Consider the following 23,032-nt stretch of genomic DNA (forward strand, 5'->3'; position numbering starts at 1 on the left):
CATTTGCAATCCTCCAGTACTCTGGCACCACCCCAGTATCTAAGAAGGATTGGAAGATTGTGGCCAGAATCTCCCCAAATTTTACCGTATGTCTCTCAGCAACCTAGGGTGCATCCCATCTGGACTGGGATGTGGATCAATAAGTGTTTGAGTGCCTCACAAATCTCAGGAGACTGCACCTAACCAGGTTTAATCCCCAATCTGTAGTGAGTTAGCAGAGACAGCAGCTAGGGCCCGACAATTGGGCTCAACATCTTTGGGCTGAAGAAAGGAAAAGTCAGCTTGGGTTCCTGTTGCTAATCACTATCCAGTGACTCATGCTGAGAAATGAGTGTGAGAGAGTGAGTAAGGATGGGTATCTGTGTGGATGTGGATCTATCAGTGCATGAAGTTCTGTGTGTGTGTGGAGGTGTGTCAGTACAAGTATCTGTGCATGCATCCATGTGCACACATGGAGAGGGTGTCCCAAAAAAAGTGTTTTTGTTTGGGGGAAAAAAACACTGCTCAGGCAATATGTTCTCAGGGTATGGGCATCGTTGGCAAGGCCAACATTCATTGCTCGTCTGTAGTCACTCTGCAAAGGTGGTGGTGAGCTACCTTCTCGAACCGCTGCAGTCTGTGTGGTGAAGAAGCTACCACAGTGCTGTTAGGTATGGAATTCCAGTATTTTGATCCAGGGACGATGTAGGAAGAGCAATGTTATGTCCAAGTTGAAATGTTTGAATTGGTATGGATCCTGGAGTTTTTGGTATTCCCAGCACATTTCTGCTCTTGTCCTTCTCAGTGGCAGAGATTGCAGGAGAGAGAGATGCTGTATAAGTATGACTGAGAAATCCCTGATCCTTAAGACTAGATCCCGTGTCTAATAGACACTGTGCTTACTCTTAGGGACCGGATTAGCCTCTGCAGACTCTGGCGTTCCATCATCCTCCTCAATGATGCTGCAATGAAGAAATATGCCAATGAACTGGGAGTCAAAGGTGAGGCACCTGATCAATTCCTTGCATCTGTGAGGGATCTTTTTCTATCCGTGGCATTCTGTCATTAAATATTATTTATGAATATTGGAGTGGGATAAGTCTTAATAGGATCAGAAGAATAACTCATTGTGTATTGATGTCACGCTTATCCCTTTTGTATACAGTTCATTTGTCTGAATGAGGTTGCTAATGTGTTGCTGATAGACATTACAAATGTTCTGTTTCTCTATTTTGTATCTGTCCTGGGAGTGTTTGATGCGGTCGGTGTAGAGGGAGCTTTACTCTGTATCTAAACCCGTTTTTTTTCCCCTTTTTTTTAGGTGGCCTTTATACCCCAGGCCCCTTTTATATCTTTTATGTTGAGGGGACTTTATTCCTCAGACCCCCTTTATATACATATTTATATATTTAAAATAACTTTATTAAAAACAGATAAATAAACAAAAAGCTCAAATTAAAATGCCATTCTCGGCGTCGACAATGCACTCCTATCCCTGCGGTGCCCACCGGTCGCGGAAGGCCTCAAGCATACCAGCGGACACCGCATGCTCCTTCTCCAGGGACATCCGGGCGCAAACGTAACCGCGGAAGAGGGGCAGGCAATCAGGGAGGACGGACCCCCCGACGGCCCGCAGCCTGGACCTGTGAATTGCCACCTTAGCCAGGCCCAGGAGCAGACCGACGAGGAGATCATCCTCCCGGCCCAAGCCCCTCCTCACCGGGTGCCCAAAGATCAGGAGCGTGGGACTGAAGTGAAGCCAGAACTTGAGGAGCAGCCCCTTCAAAGAGGGGCTGCAACCTCTCACACTCCAAATATATGTGAAACACAGACTCGTCCAGGCTGCAGAAAGTACAGGCGGCCTGGGAGTCAGTGAATCTGCTTAAAAGTCTATTGCACGGGACTGCCCTGTGCAACACCCTCCACCCCAGGTCCCTGATGTAAAGTGGGAGGACTCCCGCGTAGAGAGACCTCCATTGGGGTTTTCCCTCGCCGCCAGATGGCAACGCGGACCGCCAGGGCGTATCCGGCCGGCTGACTAGGGCGAGGAAGTGGAGAGTGTGCAGGAGCAGCCCATACACCTCCGCGCCAATTGGAATGACACAGAGGGCATTTCCGAGAGGCAGCTCGGGTTGTGCGGGACCGGCTCTCGAGGAGGGTTTTGGGGCCTGGGTCCGATGAGCAGTTCCGGCCAAGCGTGAGTCAGCTCGGCCAGGAGCGCTCTGCTCTCCTGAGTCCCCTCACCACCCACAGTGAGGGGCGTCCTGGGGGCTTCGGCTACTCCTCCACCCATCGGTCCGTCCCCGGAGTCAGCCGCCCGGACAGCCGAGGCGCTCTCCTCCGCTGGTGGGGGAGTGCCCTGACTGGAGGCAACCGTGTTCCAGACTCTGAATAGCTCCCGGTAAAAGACAGGCAATTCTCTCAGGAAGGCGCAGTTAATGGTCTCCACCGGGAGCTACGTGTCATCTTGAAGGCAGTGACACTGGCGGAAAAAATACGTCGCCAGCGCACACCATCTGGGAGGACGCTGGACGTACAGGTATCTCTGCAGGGTCCGAAGGCGGAGAGTCGCAGCCTGGGTGTGGACGCACACCAGCGACTGGCTGCCCTCCTCGATCGGGAGACTCAGGACTGCGGCAGAGACCCAGTGTTTCCTCTTGCCCCAGAAGAAATCGATGAGTTTCTTCTGGATCTTGGTGGCGAATGCAGGGGGCGGGGCCAAAGTGACCAACCAGTACCACAGCATGGAGGCCACCAGTTGGTTTATGACCAGCACTCGGCCCCTGTAGGAAAGCACTTGGAGCAGTCCTGTCCAGCGCCCCAGCCAAGTGGTGACCTTCGCCTCCAATTCCTGCCAGCTTGCTGGCCAGGCTTCCTCAGCGGGGCTAAGGTGGACTCCCAGATAGAGGAGGTGCGTGGTGCTCCACGCAAAAGGTGTCAACTCCTCCGGCAGGGAGTCCAACCGCCACTGACCCACCAGGAGACCGGAACATTTCTCCCAGTTGATCCTCGCGGAGGACGCGGCAGAAAAGGTCTGCGCAGTCGCGCATCCTCCGCAAGTCAACGGGATCTGTGACCGCGAGGAGCACGACGGCGTAAGCCGAGAGGGCAACCCGCATGGCCGGCTCGCGCAGAGCAGAGCCAATCCCATCAACCTCCTGCGAAGCCGGCACAGGAACAGCTCCACGCAGATGGTGTACAATTGGCCGGACATGATTAGATTAGATTAGATTAAAGATACAGCACTGAAACAGGCCCTTCGGCCCACCGAGTCTGTGCCGAACATCAACCACCCATTTATACTAATCCTACACTAATCCCATATTCCTACCAAACATCCCCACCTGTCCCTATATTTCCCTACCACCTACCTATACTAGTGACAATTTATAATGGCCAATTTACCTATCAATCTGCAAGTCTTTTGGCTTGTGGGAGGAAACTGGAGCACCCGGAGAAAACCCACGCAGACACAGGGAGAACTTGCAAACTCCACACAGGCAGTACCCGGAATCGAACCCGGGTCCCTGGAGCTGTGAGGCTGCGGTGCTAACCACTGCGCCACTGTGCCGCCCCTGGGGCATCCCTGACGCACTCCTCTCCCACAGCGAAGGGGCGCCGTCAAGGACCCATTAACTTTGACCAGACACTCTGCGGTGGCGTATAAAAGTCGGACCCGTGCCACAAAATGCAGCCGAGTCCGAAAGCACAGAGTCCCGAAAAGGTATTCGTGATCCACCCTGTCGAACGCCTTCTCCTGATCGAGGGAGAGAAAGGCGACCGACTGATCAGTCCTCTGGGAAAGATGGATCAGGTCCCGGACCAGGTGGATGTTGTACTGGATGGACCGGCCTGGGACCGTGTAGGACTGGTTGGGGTGGATCATGTGGGCCAGCACGGAACCCAGGCGGGTAGACATAGCCCGGGCAAAGATCTTATAATCAGTGCTGAGGAGGGAGACCGGACGCCAGTTTTTAAGCAGGCGGAGAACGCCCCTCTTTGGCAGCAGGACGATGACTGCCCTGCGCCACGAGAGGGGCGTGTCCCCGGTCGCCAGGCTTTCTCACAGGACCCGCGCGTAATCGCCCCCCAGGACGTCCCAGAACGCCCTGAGGAACTCCACGGTCAGCCCGTCCAGCCCTGGGGATTTTCCCCTCGAGAGCTGGTGGAGGGCGCCGGTCAGCTCCGCCGTGGGAGGTCTCCAATCCTTCGGCGACCTCCAGGCTGACCTGCGGCAGGTCCTCCCACAAAACTCAGCGCGCGTCCTCGCTGGACGGATCCGGAGAGAACAACGCACTGTAATAATTACGGACCAAGAGGCCCATTCCCTCCGGATCCGTGATGGGGGATCCGTCGTTGGCCAGCAGCTGCTTACGGACCCCCCGCCGTTTTTCCAGCGACCTCACGTACGCGCCTTGGGACCCTATGAGCTGCAGGTCCCTCAGCGCGTCCTTCTCTTTATACGCCTGCTACAGGGCCGGGTCTGCAACCGCATGACTGAGGCAGGACTCCAAGTCGATCACCTCCCTCTCTCTGCACCCGATCTCGGCTTCCCGCCTCTTGGTTGACGCCTTCGCGTACTCCTGACAGAAGACGCGGATGTGAGTCTTGTCCACATCCCACCATAGCCTCAAGGAGGGGAAGCCCCGCTGCTTCCTTCTCCAGTCAGCCCAGAATCGACGGAACGAGACCCGGAATCGCTCATCCTCCAGCAGCTGGTTGTTAAAGTGCCAGTACGTGGAGCCCGCCTGCGTGCGGAGCGAAGTGAACTCCGCCCACACGAGGTGATGGTCCGAGCACGGCACCAGCCGCATGGAGGCCGCCGAGACGTGGGAGACGGACGCCTGCGAAAAGTATAGGCGGTTGATTCGGGACCCTCCTCCTCCAGACCTCCACGTGAAGGCGCTGGAGTCAGGATGGAGATTCCGCCAGACGTCCACCAAGTTGAGGGAGCTGATCAGTCGCCTCAACTTCTCCACAGACGCCTGGCCGCGCTGGGAACCGGAGCGATCCCCCACCTCGAGGGTACAGTTAAAATCCCACCCCCCCCCCTCCCTTCATGTCAAAGGTATTTAAAACCCGTTACCAACACCTCACTGTGAGGAGGGAGTGGAAGTGCACCTGGCCTTCCATTCCCCCAGCAACCCATTGCAGAACGCATTAAAACTGCGCCTCTCAACCAGATGATGCACTCGCCACTATCGATGAAGCTCAAGAGAGCGGACACTTCTTCAAAGAAGTGCACTTGCAGTGCGCACACATTCACAAAGTGGAGTGGCACGCTACCCAGGCGAGCGGCGAGGTGGAGCAAGCGGCCCGGCACTAGCTCCTTGACCCCCAAGATCTCTCGCTAAAAAGTCGGGGCCAACAAGATAGCCACCCCACTAGAAATAGGGGTGAAGTGACTCATGTAGATCCCACCCTGCCACTCCAGGAGCCAGGTGGCTTCGTCTCCCAGAACAGTGTAGGTTTCCTGCAGAAAGCTCACCGCATATCTCCTTTCCCTGAGGACTGAGAGATTGTGAAATCTACGGTGAGACCCCCTGCTGCCGTTGATGTTGAGGCTGGCTATGGTTACCTTCATGTCAAAGGTACTTAAAACCCGTTAGCGACACCTCACTGTGAGGGAGTGGAAATGCACCTGGCCATCCACTCCCCCAGCACCCCATTGAGAAACGCATCAAAACGGCGCCTCTCAACCAATTTCATGCCCGCACCCTTGCCCGCTTTCTTGAGGGTGGCACGGACGGACTGGATGATCGGCGCCAGACTCGACCAACAGCCCAGGGCCAGCTGAACTTTATTGCGGCGATGCCTGAAAGCCTCGAGGAAATCCCGAAGTTCCGCTGTGGGGATGAGAGGAGATACGGTGGGAGGCACGAGGGACTCCACCACCTCACTGGCAATGGAATCAAGGTTGTCCTCCACATTGAGTTCCCGTCCTCCTCCAGTTCGTCACCGCCAGCGGCCGACACACCCACCACACACTGTGGGGCGGTCGTCCCGGCCTCGCCAGCTGGTCCCGCCTCTGTCACGATCCCACCCCCCAGGATCGATGACAGAGGAGTCCTCTCTCGGTTCTATTGTGAAACTGGAGCCTGTGGGCGCTAGCGGTTCAGGACCCCCGTCCACCTCCGTCCCCAGGCTAATGAGTGGTCCAGGGGAGACGGAAGTTCCCGATTCCCGAAATCCAGCCAGAGCCGAGACCGCAGGCAGAGAGAGGAGGCCATCTCCTGCTCCGCCAGCACCCATAGGTCCAGCAGATGGGGCAGCATTTTCGGTTCTAACCGGGTCGGGTGTCTCCTGGTTGTGAGTGGATCCTGGCTGTGCAGGCCGACCCTTTGGAGCCTTGCCCCCCGCTCCACTCAACGCACCCAACCCAGTGGCAGAATGGGAGGCTTCTCCAGGAGCGTTCCCAGACTCCCCCACCACAAGTAGGGCTCCACTTGCTCCCACAGGAGGGGCTGCATGTAGAGAGGCCTCCCCCTCCCCTCCATCCTGAGGAATAGGGAGCTCTTACCCAGACTTTGCAGCCTTGATGGTGATGGTAGGGGGAACCTGGGGACCCGAAACAGGAGAAAGCTCCCCTCCAACAGATGGGCCCTGCACCTCAGGTCCCTGTGTTATCTCTGTGGAGGGGTGCCTTCTCCTCTTCTTCCTGCTAGGGCGCGGAGGCTCCGAGACCTCCATGTTATCAGGGGCCTCTGCCTCCACCTTTTGCCTGGTCACCCTGGGCCTGACCCCAGCCCTGGGGCAGGTGGATTCCCCAGGAGTGGGCCTTGGGCTGGGCTCAGGCTCAGGCTCGGGTTGTGCCACAGTGTCCAGGGGACGCACCTCAGAATCACAGAATAATACAGCGCAGAAGAGGCCCTTTGGCCCATCGAGTTTGCACCGATGCATTAAAGACACCTGACCTGTCTACCTAATCCCATTTGCCAGCACTTGGCCCATAGCTCTGAATGTTAGGACGTGCCAAGTGCTCATCCAGGTACTTTTTAAAGAATGTGAGGCAACCTGCCTCGACCACCCTCCCCGGCAGTGCATTCCAGACCGTCACCACTCTCTGGGTAAAAAAGTTCTTCCTCAAATCCCTGTTAAACCTCCCATCCTTCACCTTAAACTTGTGTCCCCTCGTAACTGACCCTTCAACTAAGGGGAACAGCTGCTCCCTATCCACCCTGTCCATGCCCCTCATAATCTTGTACACCTCGATCAGGTCACCCCTCAGTCTTCTCTGCTCCAGCGAAAACAACCCAAGCCTATCCAACCTCTCTTCATAGCTTAAATGTTCCATCCCAGGCAACATCCTGGTGAATCGCCTCTGCACCCCCTCCAATGCAATCACATCCTTCCTATAATGTGGCGACCAGAATTGCACACAGTATTCCAGCTGTGGCCTTACCAAAGTTCAGTACAACTCCAACATGACCTCCCTGCTTTTGTAATCTATGCCTCGATTGATAAAGGCAAGTGTCCCATATGCCTTTTTCACCACCCTATTAACCTGACCTGCCTTCAGGGATCTATGGACAAACACGCCAAGGTCCCTTTGTTCCTCAGAACTTCCCAGTATCAGGCCATTCATTGAATACTTCCGTGTCACATTACTCCTTCCAAAGTGTATCACCTCTCACCTTTCAGGGTTAAATTCCATCTGCCACTTTTCTGCCCATTTGATCATCCCGTCTATATCTTCCTGTAACCCAAGACACTCAACCTCACTGTTAACCACTCGGCCAATCTTTGTGTCATCCGCGAACTTACTGATCCTACCCCCCACATAGTCATCTATGTCGTTTATATAAATGACAAACAATAGGGGACCCAGCACAGATCCCTGTGGTATGCCACTGGACACTTCCAGTCACTAAAACAGCCGTCTGTCATCACTCTCTGTCTCCTACAGCTAAGCCAATTTTGAATCCACCTTATCAAGTTACCCTGTATCCCATGTGCATTTGCTTTCTTCTTAAGTCTCCCATGTGGGACCTTGTCAAAGGCATTGCTGAAATCCATGTAAACTACATCAACTGCACTACCCTCATCTACACACCTGGTCACATGCTCAAAAAATTCAATCAAATTTGTTAGGCATGATCTCCCTGGAACTCCACATTGAAGTGGCCATCCGTGACCACCACCTGTGCCAGCTGAATAAATACCTGGCGGCGGAAGGAGTATACATGCCAGAGACTGTTCTCCCGAAGACCGAGCGGGACTGGGGTGAGCCCTGTCTTTACCTCCCCCATATGGTGCAGGTGGGGGAGGAGGAGCTCACTAGGAATGAAGGGCGGGACATTCGACAGAATGACCCTTTGTTCAGTGGCCTCCAGGGGGTCCACTGGCAGAAAGGTCCCGCCCACGGTGAGCCCCTTGTTTAGTGCCAGGGACACCGCCTGCTCGGTCTTAAGGAAAAACACCGCCTTCCCGTACATTTTTGAGGCAGCAACAATGGCCGAAGGGCCGCCAACCTCAGCCATTGCCTTCACACATACCTCTTTTGACATATTGGGGTGGACGTAGCTCTTGACCTCATGCTTTGATGTTACCATCGCAAACGGTGACGGGGCAACAGATGCAGCTGCAGCAGCATATGTGCGTGAAGGCCCTGCCTCCGGCGAAAAGGGGCTTAGAACATGGGGTCGCACAGCCACACCCAACCCCAAGAAACAAAGCACACAAGTTTTCTCTTAAACACAAGCAATATGATGGGGGGATGGGAGTAGAGGAGGATAGGGCTGAAAAGGACAAGGAGAGGAGAGGATAGGTGACTGAGTGATGGAATGGAGAGAAGGGCTGCGAGAATGTTCCTGTTCAATTGGCAGCTGGAGCACCTTGCTGCAGAGTCTACAGTTCAGTCTTCCAGTTAGGGGTAGGCTCTTCGCCCGGGTTGGCTGGAACTGCCTGGTGTTCTCCTTTTCCTTCTGTTCGATAAAGATTGTCTTCAGCCGGGCAGCTCCAGCCATCCCGAGTTATTTATTCATTCATGGGATGTGGGCGACGCTGGCCAGGCCAGTATTTATTGCCCATCCCTAATTGCCCTTCAGGAGGTGGTGGTGAGCTGCCTTCTTGAACCGCTGCAGTCCATGTGGGGTAGGTACACCCACAGTGCTGTGAGGAAGGGAGTTCCAGGATTTTGACCCAGCGACAGTGAAGGAACGGCGATATAGTTCCAAGTCAGGATGGTGTGCGACTTGGAGGGGAACTTGCAGGTGGTGGTGTCCCCTTGTATTTGCTGCCCTTGTCCTTCTAGGCGGTAGAGATCAAGGGTTTGGAAGGTGCTGTCTAAGGAGCCTTGGTGCATTGCTGCAGTGCATCTTGTAGATGGTACACACTGCTGCCACTGTGCGTCGGTGGTGGAGGGAGTGAATGTTTGTAGATGGGGTGCCAATCAAGCGGGCTGCTTTGTCCTGGATGGTGTCGAGCTTCTTGAGTATTGGTGGAGCTGCACCCATCCAGGCAAGTGGAGAGTATTCCATCACACTCCTGACTTGTGCCTTGTAGATGGTGGACAGGCTTTGGGGAGTCAGGAGGTGAGTTACTCGCCTCAGGATTCCTAGCCTCTGACCTGCTCTTGTAGCCACGGTATTTATATGGCTACTCCAGTTCAATTTCTGGTCAATGGTAACCCCTAGGATGTTGATAGTGGGGGATTCAGCGATGGTAATGCTGTTGAATGTCAAGGGGAGATGGTTAGATTCTCTCTTGTTGGAGATGGTCATTGCCTGGCACTTGTGTGGTGCGAATGTTACTTGCCACTTATCAGCCCAAGCCTGGATATTGCCCAGGTCTTGCTGCATTTCTACACGGTCTGCTTCAGTATCTGAGGAGTCACGAATAGTGCTGAACATTGTGCAATCATCCGCGAACATCCCCACTTCTGACCTTATGATTGAAGGAAGGTCATTGATGAAGCAGCTGAAGATGGCTGGGCCTAGGACAGTACCCTGAGGAACTCCTGCAGTGATGTCCTGGAGCTCAGATGATTGACCTCCAACAACCACAGCCATCTTCCTTTGCGCTAGGTATGACTCCAGCCAGCAGAGGATTTTCCCCCTGATTCCCATTGACCTCAGTTTTGCTAGGGCTCCTTGATGCCATACTCGGTCAAATGCTGCCTTGATGTCAAGGGCAGTCACTGTCACCTCACCTCTTGAGTTCAGCCCTTTTGTCCATGTTTGAACGATGGCTGTAATGAGGTCAGGAGCTAAGTGGCCCTGGCAGAACCCAAACTGAGCGTCACTGAGCAGGTTATTGCTAAGCAAGTGCCGCTTGATGGCACTGTTGATGACACCTTCCATCACTTTACTGATGATTGAGAGTAGGCTGATGGGGCGGTAATTGGCCAGGTTGGATTTATCCTGCTTTTTGTGTACAGGATATACCTGGGCAATTTTCCACATTGCAGGATAGATGCCAGTGTTGTAGCTGTACTGGAACAGCTTGGCTAGGGGCGTGGCAAGTTCTGGAGCACAGGTCTTCAGTACTATTGCCGGAATATTGTCAGGGCTCATAGCTTTTGCAGTATCCAGTGCCTTCAGTCGTTTCTTGATATGACACGGAGTGAATCGAATTGGCTGAAGTCTGGCATCTGTGATGCTGGGGACTTCAGGAGGAGGCCGAGATGGATCATCAACTCGGCACATTTGAAGATTGTTGCAAATACTTCATCCTTATCATTCGCACTGATTTGCTGGGCTTTCCTATCATTTGTGGAGCCACCTCTTCCGGTTAGTTGTTTAATTGTCCACCACCGTTCACGGCTGGATGTGGCAGGACTGCACAGATTAGATCTGATCCGTTGGTTATGGGATCGCTTAGCTCTGTCTATTGCATGCTGCTTACGCAGATTGGCATGCAGATAGTCCTGTGTTGTAGCTTCACCAGGTTGACACCTCATTTTGAGGTATGCCTGGTGCTTCTGGCATGCCCTCCTGCACTCTTCTTTGAACCAGGGTTGGTCTCCTGGCTTGATGGTAATGGTAGAGTGGGGGATATGCCGGGCCATGAGTTTACAAGTTGTGGTTGAGTACAATTCTGCTGCTGCTGATGGCCCACAGCGCCTCATGGATGCCCAGTTTTGCATTGCTAGATCTGTTCGAAATCTATCCCATTTAGCGTGGTGATATTGCCACACAACACGATGGACGGTATCCTCAATGTGAAGGTGGGACTTCGTCTCCACAAGGACTGTGCGGTGGTCATTCCTACCAATACAGTCATGGACAGAAGCATCTGCAGCAGGCAGATTCGTGAGGATGAGGTCAAGTATGTTTTTCCCTCGTGTTGGTTCCACCACCTGCCGCAGATCCAGTCTAGCAGCTATGTCCTTTAGTACTCGGCCAGCTCGGTCAGTAGTGGTGCTACCGAGCCACTCTTGGTGATGGGCATTGAAGGCCCCCACCCAGAGTACATTTTGTGCTCTTACCACCCTCAGTGCTTCCTCCAAGTGGTGTTCAACATGGAGGAGTACTGAGTCATCAGCTGAGGGAGGGCAGTAGGTGGTAATCAGCAGGAGGTTACCTTGCCCATGTTTGACCTGATGCCATGAGACTTCATGGGGTCCGGAGTCGATGTCGAGGACTCCCAGGGCAACTCCCTCCCTACTGTATACCACTGTGCCACCACCTGTGCTGGGTCTGTCCTGCCGGTGGGACAGGACATACCCAGGGATGGTGATTGCAGTGTCTGGGACATTGTCTGGAAGGTATGATTCCGTGAGTATGTCTTTGTCAGGCTGTTGCTTGACTAGTCTGTGGGACAGCTCTCCCAACATTGGCACAAGCCCCCAGATGTTAGTAAGGAGGACTTTGCAGGGTCGACAGGGCTGGGTTTGCCGTTGTCGTTTCCGGTGCCTAGGTCGATGCCAGGTGGTCCATCCGGTTTCATTCCTTTTTATTAACTTCGTAGAGGTTAGGTACAACTGAGTGGCTTGCTAGGCCATTTCAGAGGGCATGTAAGAGTTAACCGCATTGCTGTGGGTCTGGAGTCACATGTACGCCAGGCCAGGTAAGGACAGCAGATTTCCTTCCCTAAAGGACATTAGTGAACCAGATGGGTTTTTACAACAATCGACAATGCGGTGGGATTCGAACCCATGTCCCCAGAGAAATACCCTGGGTCTCTGGGTTACTAGTCCAGTGATAATACCACTACGCCACTGCCTACCCACCACAGTCTCACAGTTTGGGGTGCGGAGGGAGCCCCTTTTGTGCAGGAATGAAGGTAAACACGAGCAAATACAGGGGCTCCCTATAGAATTTGGCAGCCCCAACCCTGGATCTTCCGGTGCCTCCTCCCTCCCGCAAAAGTCCAATGATCAAACAGTTCTCTGGTGCTCCAACACCCGCCTCACCAAAATGACTTGCAGGTCACCTTTGTCCTTGAATAAAGTACAACAGTTTCACAGTTAAAGTAGTAAATGCAGCTCTCTCTACTCTGCTGTCTCCTCCCCATTTCCAGCTCCCACAGCTTGCTCAAGTCCAGCTGGTTCGACTAATTGCACACAGGAATTGCTCCAAATTGCCCAGTCAATCCTGTGCTGTACCTGTCCTGGGAGTGTTTGATGGGACAGTGTAGAGGGAGCTTTACTCTGTATCTAACCTGTTTTTTTTTCTAGGACACCCGGGGATAACTCCCCTGCTCCTCTTTGAAGAAGCACCATGGGGTCTTGATTTAAGGACTCATCCCAAAGACAGCACTTCTGACTCTGCAGTACTCTCTCAACACTGCACTGGGAGTGCCAGACTGGATTTTGTGCTGAAGTCTCTTGTGGGACTCAAACCTATGACCTAGCCTGGGATTGTTTGATGGGACCAGTATAGATGGAGCTTTACTATGTACCTAATCCTGTGCTACACCTGTCCTGAGAGTGGGTGATGGGACAGTGTAGAGGGAGCTTTACTCTGTATCTAATCTGTGAGGTACCAACCCTGGACCAACTGGACCGTTGCCTCCTGTGCCCAAATTCTGATCCTCTCCACTGGAAGTGATTTCAACAAGGTTTTGGTGGGAATCGGGGCCAGGATATGGGAATGAAGGCAGGGAGTTAAGATTTCTGTCGGTCTCAACACGAGAGCACGTTGCTCGGCAGGCTCCTTGCACAGTAGGTTCCCGCCCTGCAATACGGGGCCAATGAGTTTATAGACTATGCTTAAGAAAGAAAAAACATGTTCTGCATTCTCTGGTGAGCACAAGAAATCTGATTAATAATAATGGTGCACTCTGATTGCTTTTGTAATAGTACCAAGCAGCTCTATTACTGTCCCATCCCACTCGCAAATAAATTGCAACAAATGACCGTCGATCATTTAAATAGATATGAAAGTACCCTTAGACTGATCAGGGCCATAAATAGTAGCAAATGTTGTTCTAGGATATCATACTGCTTGTTTGGAATAGCAAAAAGGCAGAAAAGAGAATGGAATTCCTAAACTGTGTGCAGGACTCCTTTCCCAGCAGTATGTCCATGTAACGTGAGGAACTGCCACCAGCTAGTTATGAGTAATAAAATGAATGAGTTAAGGGTGCATGAGACCTCAGAACTAGAATGAAGAGGTTTAAAGGTGCAAACAGAAGGCCACCAGCTGTGGGGTTGCTACAGTTGAAATCTTCCTGATGCTAACAGTCTGGGATCTCTCATGAAAACTAGCCACTTGAGGATGAGTTCTGTGCCTGTGTAGCTGTGCACACCATCTTGCTGATGCTGTAATTGGTTAGCATTTGATCAGTCTCTGCCTCAGATGTCAGCCTGTTTCAATTTTCATCTTGTTCTAAGTTCTTCCTTCAACTCTCCTCCCCTGCAGATTATTTCCTTTTTTGCGAGATCCTGATGCAGCGGCCAATCAACATGCGGGAGACGGCCTTCCACTTGGCCAACATCCTGACACGGGAGGAAAGGGCCTACATGCAAGACATGGCCAACAGCCACTTTGACAGGATCATCCAGGTGCTGAAGGACCTGCCGCGGCCTATGCTGCTAGTCTTCCGGAACATCAACACTGTCCGCTGCATAAACGTTGTCCTGGGCTCGCCTGTTGACAGATATGTCCTGATGGCTAAAAGGTAAATCCAGTAATGTTGCCTTCCCAGGCCTTGCCTTTTGGCCTTCCTCCTCGGCAGCATGTTTGTGTTTCCTGTTTTCATTGTGGATTCTGTGCTCCCCTTGTTGATTTTGCCCACCAGAGAAAATAAGTTGCTCAGTATCTAATCTTAAACGTCTCAAGGAAATATGGGAAAAGTTTATGCAACCGGCCCCATAATTTAATTCCATAAGCGGTGATGATGATATGCTTAGCCCTTTGCATTTCACACAGCTCATGAGTGATAAAGCGTTGGAGTCTGATTTTCATTAGTCTCATGAATGATACAGCCTGGAGACAGTGAGTCTGATATTTACTGGCACTTGCAAGTGATACAGCCAGGCGCCTGTGCATCTGAAGTACAACCGGTCTTTATTTTGTTATTTTCAAATCCTTGACCTTAGTCATAGATGATCTTTGTTTGTAGTTGAACTCTAAGTGTGCTTGCCTGCCTCTTCACTGCTCCAGTTTCTCAGGGCTGTTTTCTCCTAATCTTGACCTTAAAAAGAAACTGTGATTGCACATGTTAGACCTTGAAGCAGTGGAATTTTGTTTTCACCTGTCCTGATTTAAGTGTTTTGTACACAAATTAGAATTATCACAAGTGGTTCTCAATAGTTCAGTTGGTATCTGTGCCCCTAATGTTAGCCTGGCAAAGATCAATTACCATACTGGGTTGGTTCCAGCAGTGTTTCTATTGAGTTTATAAATAGTGAATAAATTATGTTGTTCTCAACATACATCAGTCTGCTCCTAGTTCTCTGCTAAAGGTAATCCAAAGCCAGCCAGTTAACAGGTTTGCCAGTAGCACTGGTGTACTCAGCACATTGCCCATTACATTCCCACCCTCTTCTCCACGCAATATGGAAACAGAGAATTGAGCCAGCGTTCTCTGTAATAGTTTTTTCTAATAAAGCTTACTTGCCTTAAGGTGGTGAGTAAATTCAGAACAGGTATTGGGAAAAGATGTCTTGCTTAGAGCTAGAAATGTTCTAGCCAATGTATCCAGCAAAGTTACAAGGCTGGAACACTGGAGTTATTTGAAACATGATTAGATATCAGAATGGAGTTCGTGTCAGAGAGATCAGCATTGATGAGCAGAATGGATATCTTTAGGAACTTTTATCTATATTCTGAATAACAGATGTGAGGTGGATGCCTTTAGGCTTATTTTGTGTATTGGGTGGTATAGCAAATGAATGAGGCAGGCGATTATCATAAGGAACAGATATCTGAGCCGTCGCCAAGATCCACTGTCAGACCAGAATAATTTACACTGGTGCTAACAGACTTCCCTTAGCCTGAGGCAGGCTCCAGCAAGTGGTGACTAACTACTTGACCTTATGTAATATGAATCCAGGCATATCTTGGGGAAGTGGGCAGTTCCACAGGTAGGAAACGTGCTATATGCAGATTCACCATCAGTATTCTGTGGAGGCGTTTGCTGATGGGCAGCAACTTTGCCGGAACAAATGTAAATTCTGTTTAAAGCCTAGTGGCGCTGCTCCAGAATACAGAGTCTGCTGGCGGGCATAGCTTAGGGCTTTTTTGGATCTTGCTGCAGGAGATGAGATGTACCAGGCCTGGGGTCCTTGTTTGGTTCGGGGAGCTTTTGTATTTTCGAACTCTGGTCCAGATCATATATCCCCACACATTCACATTGAGTTCTGACGCCATCTCTGTTTTGAACATGTCAGAAACTACAAATCTGTAACTCTTTCCTTACAGTGCGGTAAAAGCACAAAGTCTGTTAACAAATAAGCACACCAGGGGATTTTGGACAGTCGGTGCATTCAAGTGGATGAAAATAAAGTGGGCCAGCCTCCGATTTGAGATCAGTTTGAGGTAAGCCTGAATGTGCTATATGTGATTTTCATAAGCTACAAGCAAAGTCTTTACTTCTTTCTGGGGTACAGGCCTTAGCATCACAGCTGAGGGCAGTTAAGTCAGGTACACACCATCAACATACTGTGACCAAACCCAATCTACACACACTTCCATTGGAAGGATATTTAAATAGCAGGAACTCGGGCCACCCTAACCCACTCCTCATTATTGGCCTCAACACAGATGAAGAATGCCCACTTGTCTGAGAAGAGATAATTAGTGAGGGTGGGGTGGAGACAGTGCACTCAAATGATTGAAATACCAAGACCTGTCTGAAATTGTAGATGGAGTGAAATAATTTGGTGACTGTATTCTCTGTTTATCCCTCAGGTCTGAAAGTTTGATGATGAAAGTTGTCTCCATCATTATACGATTGTTTGTTTACTTTGGCTTGATAGCACCAGATGAAGAACTGTACAGCTACCTGGTGCAGTAGCGGGCTGGGCTATTGCTGGAAAACTTCTGACAAATGTGAGAATCTAATGGACCATTTTACCTCAAATGAGAAGGGAGTCTGATTGAGTGGCTGTGACCCTTTTACAATGCTGACTGTTCTCATTGTTCACACACTAACATCTTCATGCCTCAATGGTACTGATTAACACACAGGAGCCGGCAGGTGTTACTCACCCTGTACAATAGAAGGGATGAGAAATTCAGCTTTGTTTTCATTTCTCTACAATAAGATTAATGAGCAGTTTTCTTGTGCGAATAGCCTGGAATTGCCATAAATCACGTAATGTCTTGAAATACATCAGTCAGGAGTTTATTGATCTCCCATGATAGATTTTCTATTCTATTTGTAAGAAAAGTCAGGAATGACTCTCAACCCTCTGCCTTATTAACTGATTCATCATGGCACTTAATTGCATTTTCAGTAACTGTTTTTATTGCTGATATTTTAAGTAAAGGTGTTTTTCCTGATACTTTCACTCTTTTCTACTTATTTCCTTGGTCCCATCCTCTGAGTACTTTACATGATACTTTGTGTTTAGCTCAGCTCATCACCTCGGTGTAATCAAAATCTTTCCAGAAAATGTTAGCTAATTTTTCCCAGTTTCTATATTGCCTGACCCTGCAGAACAGAGGAGATGGGAATTGGGCTGCCCTCTCACATGTCGCTACTTTAAAGAAGAGCAGGGGAGTTCTCCCCAGTGTCCTGGCCAATATTCATCCTTCAACCAGTATCACTAAAAACAGATTGCTATCTGTGCTTAAATTGGCTGCCATGATTCCAACAGTGACTACACTTTAAAAAACATCTTCATTGGCTTTAAAGCAGTTTGGAACATCCTGAAGAAATGCAAGTCTTTTTTGTCCCCACCACTTATGGCAGGTGTGTTGGTGTCAGTAGGATGGCCGTAAAGTGGAGGCATAAAAACTCAGGATAATTCTGTTCATTGCAGGTACAGGCCACCATTAAAACTATCAACTTCCTCTGTAGGAAGGAGAGTTAAATGGGCCAGGTGCCATCTCAAAATGGAGCTACACTGTCACCGCCATTCTTTATTTTAAGTTGGTTATGCTTAACCCATCTCCCTCCCACTTTTTCCCATTGGCCTGTCTAACAGGCCATGGATCTCAGCAGATGAAGTTCAAGTTCCCCACTTCAGAGGCCAGTAAAATATCCAGGCTGACATACTAAGGAGTACTGCAGCATCAGTGCTACCATCTTTCAGATGAGACATTAAACCAAAACCCGTTTGCTCACTTGTGTGTATGTAAAAGATTCCATGGCACTGCTGGAGGCAGATTAGGGGAGTTCTCCCTGGTTTATAAGTCTCCCTCACCAAACATGACCAAAAGTAATCAGGTTATCTGTGCTTAAATTGGTTGCTGCATTTCCTACATAGGTGACTCCACTTCAGAAAAAAATCCGACTTAATTGGCTGTAAAGGCCTTTGGGGAATGATAGATGCTTATATTTTTTTTTATTTAGAGATACAGCACTGAAACAGCCTTCAGCCCACCGAGTCTGTGCTGACCAACAACCACCCATTTATACTAACCCTGCAACAATCCCATATTCCCTACCACCTACCTACACTAGGGGCAATTTTTATAATGGCCAATTTACCTATAAACCTGCAAGTCTTTGGGTGTGGGAGGAAACCGGAGGTCACAGGGAGAACTTGCAAACTCCGCACAGGCAGTACCCAGAATCGAACCTGGGTCCCTGGAGCTGTGAGGCTGCGGTGCTAACCACTGCGCCGCCCATTATATAATGCAACTCTCTCCCTATTCTCTCAAATTTCAAACCAAGCAAGGAGGGCTCAATAGCAGGAGTTCTAGGGGGCATGGAGGCAGATTAGGACTTCATAAGCCATCACACTTTTAACAGTCTGAAATAGTTGGTGAGCTTAATGCAGTGTGATTGACACCTTTGGCAACTGCAAACAGTGAGCATCATTTGTCCAATTACATGAACAATTGGGAAAAGCGTAAGTGGTGGGATAATCACTCGTTGGCACAATGCTTTAATTCTGGGCCCTGATGTCAGCTAACTCTGCACAGACCTGTGACTTTCCTATGTGTCTTGAAGGAACTCATGAAGCCAGCGGGGAGCTAGAGATTTAGCCCTGCACTTGTTTGACAAGTTTTTTTCAGGGGAAATTCAAAAGGAAGGAAGGCTGTTGCTCGAGAACTAACCTCTGCTGAAATAAAGACGAGGTACATGGACTTTAACTGACCCTCTCAATCCATGGCACGGATCTAAAGCTCTGGAATCAATGTGTCAAATGCAAATGTTCACATGCCACTCTTGGAAAGGCACAGATAGATAAAACATGAAAGGAGGCCATATGGCCCCTCAGACCTTTCCTGATACTAGATCTTCAACTGGAATTATCTGCTCTAGTTCCTTTTCCCTGCATATAGGGATAGAGAGGCAGCCTGAGATGACTCTCATCAATGGTCATTTAAATCAGATGCTGGATAGCTGACAACTCCTAGCAGCAAGCAGGTGACAGAATTGAGATAAGCACCATGAATTAAACAATAGGGACAGCAGGTTGGGTTCAAGCAACTCCCCATAATCCTGAGCTACTCTTAATGGCATGTCAGTCCAAAATCTAGGATCATCTGGCCTGAAGCGGGAATGTTGTAGGAAAGCAAACTCACTGCTTTTCTCCTTATTCCAATCCTTTTGGGATCTTTATAAGATATTCCCTGTATTTTGAGAGTATGAGGGAAAGAGTAAAAAATGGGGCAGAGTTAAAAAAAACTTTTACCTATTTGCATTAAAAAATATTTAAGTAAGAAAAACAGACACAAATACATTCAAAGTAATCCATATAAACAAATGAAAACTACTAAAAACTGCCTCAGGCCTTTTGCACAGTGTAGAGAAGTGTCCTTTGGCCCTCAGGTTTACCCCTCTTTTGTGTCCGTGTTCAGGTGAGCATTAAAAAAGAAACACTAGACTTTCGTGAGGGTTAAAGGTTGCCTGGCATCGTTAAAGTCTCTGGCTCCTAGTTCAGTCTGCATCAGAAATGGGCAGTAACTCGATCAATCTCCAGCACATCTTCCAAAATCTGAAAGAAACAGTTGTCAGAATGTTACAACACAGCTTTATCCAGGAGAATGTTTAGCAGAGTCCTAGATGCCAGGAGGATCCCAGTTTAATCCCAGAGTGAGTTAGCTGGGATCAACCAAGGCAACAGTTAGGATAAGACAAGTGGTCTCAGCATGACTGGGTTAAAGAGCAGGGAACATAATTAGCTAGAGTTCCCACCACTGATCTCCAGAAAGGGATGTGTGTGGGTATGGGCAGGATTGGGTTTGGCTGCGATCTTCTCTGCAAGCAAATCACACCAGTTGAAACACTGCTTAGGGTCACAGCCCAATAACCGACCAAGTGGCCCTGCCAAAGCAGTGATGGAAAAGCTGTAGTTGGCCTCAGCATAACAGCTACCAATTGCCAACCAGTGCTCCTGCTGGAAATGCATGTGAGTGACTATGATCCTGTGATGCCCTCCTCAGTGGCAAGGATCACAAAGAAATAAGGGCTCTTGTGTAAGGTATCAGAAGATGGCTGGTGCGTGGGCCAGTACCATAGTACTGGAGGGGTGGAAGAGGGGCAGGTGGGGGGGCAGAGGAAGGAAAACAACTATGTAGGAAGTTACAAAAGGGCATCGATCATTTGACATCATTAATTCCAAAGAAATGGCAGCTGGACAGATATTTTGAAAGCCAAGGCTCCTGGATTAGCCCCAAGCCACCACCAACACTGACAGTATTAAATGAGAACATTTTAGGTCTGTGACCCTTCATCAGAACTGGCAAAAAGTTAGAAATGAAACAGTCTTTGAGCAAGTGAGAGGGGGAAGAACAAGAAGAGAGGTCTGTGGCAGGATGGAGAGGGGAGAGATTAAAATGACAGAGCTGTCACGGAACATAATGCAAATGGAGTGCTAAATAGTTATAGTGAAAGACAAAGCACGAAAGAGCGAGGAGGGTTCAAAAAGTACGCCAAACCAGAGTCGGAGAGACAGAGAGGAGCAGGGAAAAAAAATCAAAGAGTGACGTCACATTCAACAGTGAGAGCAGAGAAACCGAGCAGCTGGGGGTGAGTATTCAGGTAAGCTTTTAATTTAAATTGAAATCAAATATAGAGTAAGACTTGATCAATAAAGTGGATTAAAGAACTAAAGACCAGTGGGAAATTTAACAAATTAAAATCTAATTAAATAAAATAGAGATGCAGGGCCAGGCAATGTGTTGTACCTGCATGATACAGGAGCTGGTGGACCCCATTGTGATTCCTAGTGACCACATCGATAGCAAGTGTTGGCTGCTCAAGGAACTCTGCCTCAGAGTTGATGAGCTGGAGTCTGAGCTTCGGCCACTGCGACACATCAAGGAGGGGGAGAGTTACCTGGACACTGTGTTTCAGGAGACAGTCACACCCCTTAGATTATCTACCTTGAATTCGGCCAGTAGTCAGGGACAGGAGGGTGTGACTATGAGTGAGGCAGGTAGAGGGATCTAGGAGCCTCAGCCCTTGTCCTTGTCCAGGATCGAGATTCTTGCTCCCTGTGTGGACGAGAGCAGGGACTGTAGGGAGGGTGAGCAAACTGACCATAGCACCGTGGTACAGGGAGCCATTCAAGTGGGGGGAGAAAAGAGAAATGTAGTCGTAATCGGGGATAGTATAGTTAGGGGCATAGACACTGTTCTCTGTGACCAGGATCGAGAGTCCCGAAGGCTGTGTTGCCTACCTGGTGCCAGGGTTCGGGATATCTCATCTGGGTTGCAGAGGAACTTGGAGTGGGAGGGGAAAGATCCAGTTGTTGTGGTCCACGTAGGTACCAACGATAGAGGTTCTGCTGAGGGAATATGAGCAGCTAGGGGCTAAATTAAAAAGCAGAACCAAAAAGGTGGTAATCTCTGGATTGCTACCTGAGCCACGAGCAAATTGGCACAGGGTCAATAAGATTAAAGAGGTAAATGTGTGGGAGAAATGGGTTCGAATTTGTGGGACATTGGCACCAGTACTGGGGAAGGAGGGAGCTGTTCCGATGGGATGGGCTCCACCTAAATCATGCTGGGACCAGAGTCCTGGCGAATCGCATAACTAGGGCTGTAGATAGGGCTTTATAGTTGGGGGAGGGTTTAGTTGCATAGAAAATTAGGAGCTCAAAGTTAAAGCAGAAGGTAGGAGTGCAGGTTAGTGATGAGGCTGATTGTTACCAGAAAATAAAAGGAAGGGACAGAACATGTGAATGTCATATTGCACCAAGGAATCGTGCAAGAGTAGGGAAATTTAATAGAACAAACTTAAAGGCTTTGTATCTGAATGCACGAAGCATTCGGAATAAAATAAATAAGTTAACAGCGCAAATAGAGACGAATGGGTATGATTTGAGTGGCGATTACTGAGACGTGGTTGCAGGGAAACCAGGTTTGGGAATTGAATATCCAGGGGTACTCAGTATTTTGGAAGGAAAGACAGGAAAAGGAGGTGGTGTAGCTTTGTTTGTAAAAGAGGAGATCAGTAGAGAGAAATGATAATAGGCACTGGAGATCAAGGCATAGAATCAATCTGGGTAGAAATAAGAAATAGCAAGGGAAAGAAGTCCCTGGTGGGAGTAATCTATAGGTCCCCAAACAGTAGTTCTGCAGTGGGGCACAGTATAAACCAGAAAATACTGGGGGCTTGTAAGAAAGGTACGGCAAGTGATTTTAATATGCATATAGACTGGATTAATCAAATTGACAAGGGTAGCCTCGAGGGAGAGTTCATTGAATGTATTAGAGATTAGTTTTTGGAGCAATATGTTATGTAACCAGGGAGCAGGCTATTCTAGATTTGGGATTGATTAATGATCTCATAGTTAAGGATCCTCTAGGGAACAGTGATCATAGCATGCTAGAATTTCAAATTCAGTTTGAGGGAGAGAAACTGGAGTCCCACACAAGCGTTCTGGAGTTAAACAAAGGTAATTACATAGGCATGAGGACAGAAAGACTAAAAGGTAGGACAGTTGATGAGCAGCGGCAGATGTTTAGGGAGATATTCAATTCCTCCCAACTAAAATATATTCCAGGGAGGAAGAAAAAACATCCATGGCTAAGCAAGGAAGTTAAGGATAACAAAGACAAAAACTAAGGCGGCGCAGTGGTTAGCACTGCAGCCTCACAGCTCCAGGGACCCAGGTTCGATTCTGGGTACTGCCTGTGCGGGTTTTCGCCGGGTGCTCCGGTTTCCTCCCACAGCCAAAGACTTACAGGTGATAGGTAAATTGGCCATTGTAAATTGCCTCTGGTGTAGGTAGGTGGTAGGGAATATGGGATTACTGTAGGGTTAGTATAAATGGGTGGTTGTTGGACGGCACAGACTCGGTGGGCCGAAGGGCCTGTTTCATTATCTCTAAATAAAAAAAATATTGCAAAGGCGAGTGGCAGGCTGGAAGATCGGGAACCTTTTAAAGATCAACAGAGGGTTACAAAAAAAGTAATTAAAAGAGCAAAGGTAAATTATGAAAAAAAAACTAGCGCAAAGGATATAAAAGGGAAGAGAGTAGCTAAAGTGAATGTTGGTGCTTTGGACGATAAGACAGGGGAGTTAATAGAGGGGAACACAG

At 49.3% G+C, this 23,032-nt stretch overlaps 2 protein-coding genes across 5 annotated transcripts in view; one reads left to right on the forward strand and one right to left on the reverse strand.

The window, feature by feature from the left end:
- Nucleotides 1-16,873, forward strand: part of adck5 (aarF domain containing kinase 5) — an 83,058-nt gene extending 66,185 nt beyond the window's left edge. For all 4 annotated transcript variants that reach the window (XM_068015756.1, XM_068015759.1, XM_068015757.1 and 1 more), the window contains 4 exons: nucleotides 889-980; nucleotides 13,785-14,043; nucleotides 15,789-15,905; nucleotides 16,278-16,873. In XM_068015756.1, the coding sequence (XP_067871857.1) occupies nucleotides 889-980; nucleotides 13,785-14,043; nucleotides 15,789-15,905; nucleotides 16,278-16,383 (574 nt within the window). In that variant the 3' untranslated portion in view covers nucleotides 16,384-16,873. The remainder of the gene's footprint in view (nucleotides 1-888; nucleotides 981-13,784; nucleotides 14,044-15,788; nucleotides 15,906-16,277) is intronic.
- The window catches only part of cpsf1 (cleavage and polyadenylation specific factor 1), a 114,172-nt gene continuing 105,570 nt past the window's right edge, over nucleotides 14,431-23,032 (reverse strand). Inside the window, exon 39 of the mRNA XM_068015755.1 lies at nucleotides 14,431-19,480. Coding sequence (XP_067871856.1) covers nucleotides 19,433-19,480 — 48 coding nt within the window. The 3' untranslated portion in view covers nucleotides 14,431-19,432. The remainder of the gene's footprint in view (nucleotides 19,481-23,032) is intronic.

The sequence above is a fragment of the Heterodontus francisci genome, chromosome 2 (assembly GCF_036365525.1).
Source record: "Heterodontus francisci isolate sHetFra1 chromosome 2, sHetFra1.hap1, whole genome shotgun sequence".
Lineage (NCBI taxonomy): Eukaryota > Metazoa > Chordata > Chondrichthyes > Heterodontiformes > Heterodontidae > Heterodontus > Heterodontus francisci.